The 2500-nt window shown below is 35.4% G+C and overlaps 1 protein-coding gene across 1 annotated transcript in view; it reads left to right on the forward strand.

The window, feature by feature from the left end:
- LOC107667250 (haloacid dehalogenase-like hydrolase domain containing 2) overlaps window positions 1-2500 on the forward strand; it is a 4266-nt gene that overhangs the window by 592 nt on the left and 1174 nt on the right. Inside the window, exon 2 of the mRNA XM_016458867.1 lies at window positions 1137-1345. Coding sequence (XP_016314353.1) covers window positions 1137-1345 — 209 coding nt within the window. The remainder of the gene's footprint in view (window positions 1-1136; window positions 1346-2500) is intronic.

Genomic DNA, 2500 nt, shown 5'->3' on the forward strand with positions numbered 1-2500 from the left:
TTCTGTCTGATGAAATATTTTAGAGGTAAAAATAGGACAGATTTCACAGATTTTCGATTCGAACTCAACTCATGTCATAATGCTGCAAATTGTACATGGAACTCTAGTCAGTTGCTATAATAGTTTAAAATGAGTGCATACTGTATTTAGTGTTTCTTTCTATATTTCTTATTTTCTAGCCAACTAACGAAGTACTGAGGAAAATGTTACGTTACGTAACATTGTTTACAAGCTTTTTAATGTTTTCCATTGTTGAAACACTGACTGAGCGATTACATGGGACATGATTCAATTCACCAAGTTGTACGGTTTCTTTTAAAGTGGTCATATGATGTTGCTAAAAATAACATTATTTTGTGTATTTGATGTAATGAAATGTGTTTAGGCGGTTTAAGGTTAAAAAAACACATTATTTTCCACATACTGTACATTATTGTTTCTCCTCTATGCCCCGCCTTTCTGAAACGCGTCGATTTTTACAAAGCTCATCCGTCTGAAAAGCGAGGTGTGCTGTGATTGGCCAGCTATCCAGTGCGTTGTGATTGGCCGAATACCTCATGATGTTCATTCATGTTTATTTCGTGCTGTAACTAGTAGTAAAGAGGGAGAGATGATCGGTTCACCGCGGTCCGCGCTGCCATTTAGACTGGCACCTTTACAGGGATCTGTATTGTTTGAATTTCTTTATAAAATTGATATTTTTCATATCAAACTGATAGATTCATATCGAAATAAACAGAGCACAAAGTTTATTGCGATTAACGGATGGGAAGCCAACTTCAAATGTTTCTTGAAGTTTTGCTCATGTATCAACTAATAAACAGCATAGACTAAAAGATTGATCTTTGAATTTAAGTTATAGGCTTATATAAATCGCTATCAGTTCATCAACATGAAAATGGATTAAAAACAAATAAATCAATTAAAATTAAGTAATCGACAGTATGCTGTATCAACAAATGGGTATTATTTCAAACACACTGCTTAAATACATGTCTGCCAACCTGAAATCAGCATACCAAATATGCAAATGACTATTTCATTTTATTATAACTATTTCAGTGCCATTTGTAATGTAGTTGAGAGATTTCATGTTTGGTATTGCATAGAAACTAATTAGACCTGTACTTGTCCAGATTAAGACAGGCTCCAGTCACTGTAAAATTTGTGACCAACACCACGAAAGAATGTAAGAGGACCCTGTTTGAGCGACTGCGTCGGTTAAACTTTGACCTCCAGGAGCAGGAGATCTTCACATCGCTCACTGCGGCCCGTAATCTACTGGAGCAGAGAGCAGTGCGCCCCCTACTGCTGGTGGAGGAGAGCGCTCTAGAGGACTTCACAGGTCAGCGTCTTGTTCAGTTATACAGCTTACCTGAGTGAGATCAGAACACCTAGCAACCAGTTAACAGTGTTGGGGAGTAACTAGTTACATGAAATGGAATTACGTAATTTAATTACAAAATATAATCAGTTACAGTTACTGAGAACAAATGTGTAATTAAATCACACACACACACACACACTTAATTGATTTCTTTCCCAAAATGCACTGACTGCTCTAAAATATGAGGGACAAATGTTTCAGGAGTTTAGGACACAGAATAAGGCACATGCTTTTTCGATAACTGTTTTATTTCCTATTTGGGTTTATGCATAGACTATTTTTTAAGATTAACTGTTCTTTTCCAAAGCATTGTTAGATGCCAGTGTTTCCTGTCATAGCTATGCAAAGATTTAATTTCAAAAACTTCTTGTTATGATTTTAGGCTGTGGGGGACATTGGACACCCATTTTCCACAAGTTGGTTTGATTCTTTAGGATCTTCATGAAATGTCTGTAACATAGTTTGGTTAAAATTCCTCAGTGGTCGTAAAAACAACACCCTTTTTACCCTGTCAAAAACAGCTCTGTATACAACGACCTGTTTTGGTTCTTGTCTCTTTAAATGATAATGAGCTCTTGCTTACAAGATGTTGTGGCTACAGCTGCTCAGCTTGATAACTGAGACTGTTTAGGTGTTTGGGGTTTAAAAAAGAAGTGAATGGATTTTTATCATTGTAGATTGGTTATGTTCACACACTGCTAAGACATTCATATGCTAACGCCATGTAAAAGTGAATTTTGCACCCGACGTCCCCTTTAAAATTAAAAATATTATCATCTTAATTCAAGCGATGAAGGATTTTGAAAGTCTGACAGTAATCAGTGTTGAGTACTACTGTAAGGTTAACACTGCCTGGTTTACATGTTTGATTAACAGTTGAAAACATTAGAAATTAACAAAAGTAATCAAAAACTAATCAAATGTAATCAGTTACATTACTTTGTAACTAATTGAAAAGTTACACTACTTATTACATTTTAAATAGAGTAACTTGTAATCTATAACCTATTACATTTCCAAAGTAACCTTCCCAACACTGCCAGTTAACAACACTTGAGCAGCCATGATACACCCTAGCATCAAAGTAATGAGTAAAGCACTGACATTAAAAAA

The sequence above is a fragment of the Sinocyclocheilus anshuiensis genome, unplaced genomic scaffold (genome assembly GCF_001515605.1).
Source record: "Sinocyclocheilus anshuiensis isolate Anshui unplaced genomic scaffold, SAMN03320099.WGS_v1.1 scaffold952, whole genome shotgun sequence".
Lineage (NCBI taxonomy): Eukaryota > Metazoa > Chordata > Actinopteri > Cypriniformes > Cyprinidae > Sinocyclocheilus > Sinocyclocheilus anshuiensis.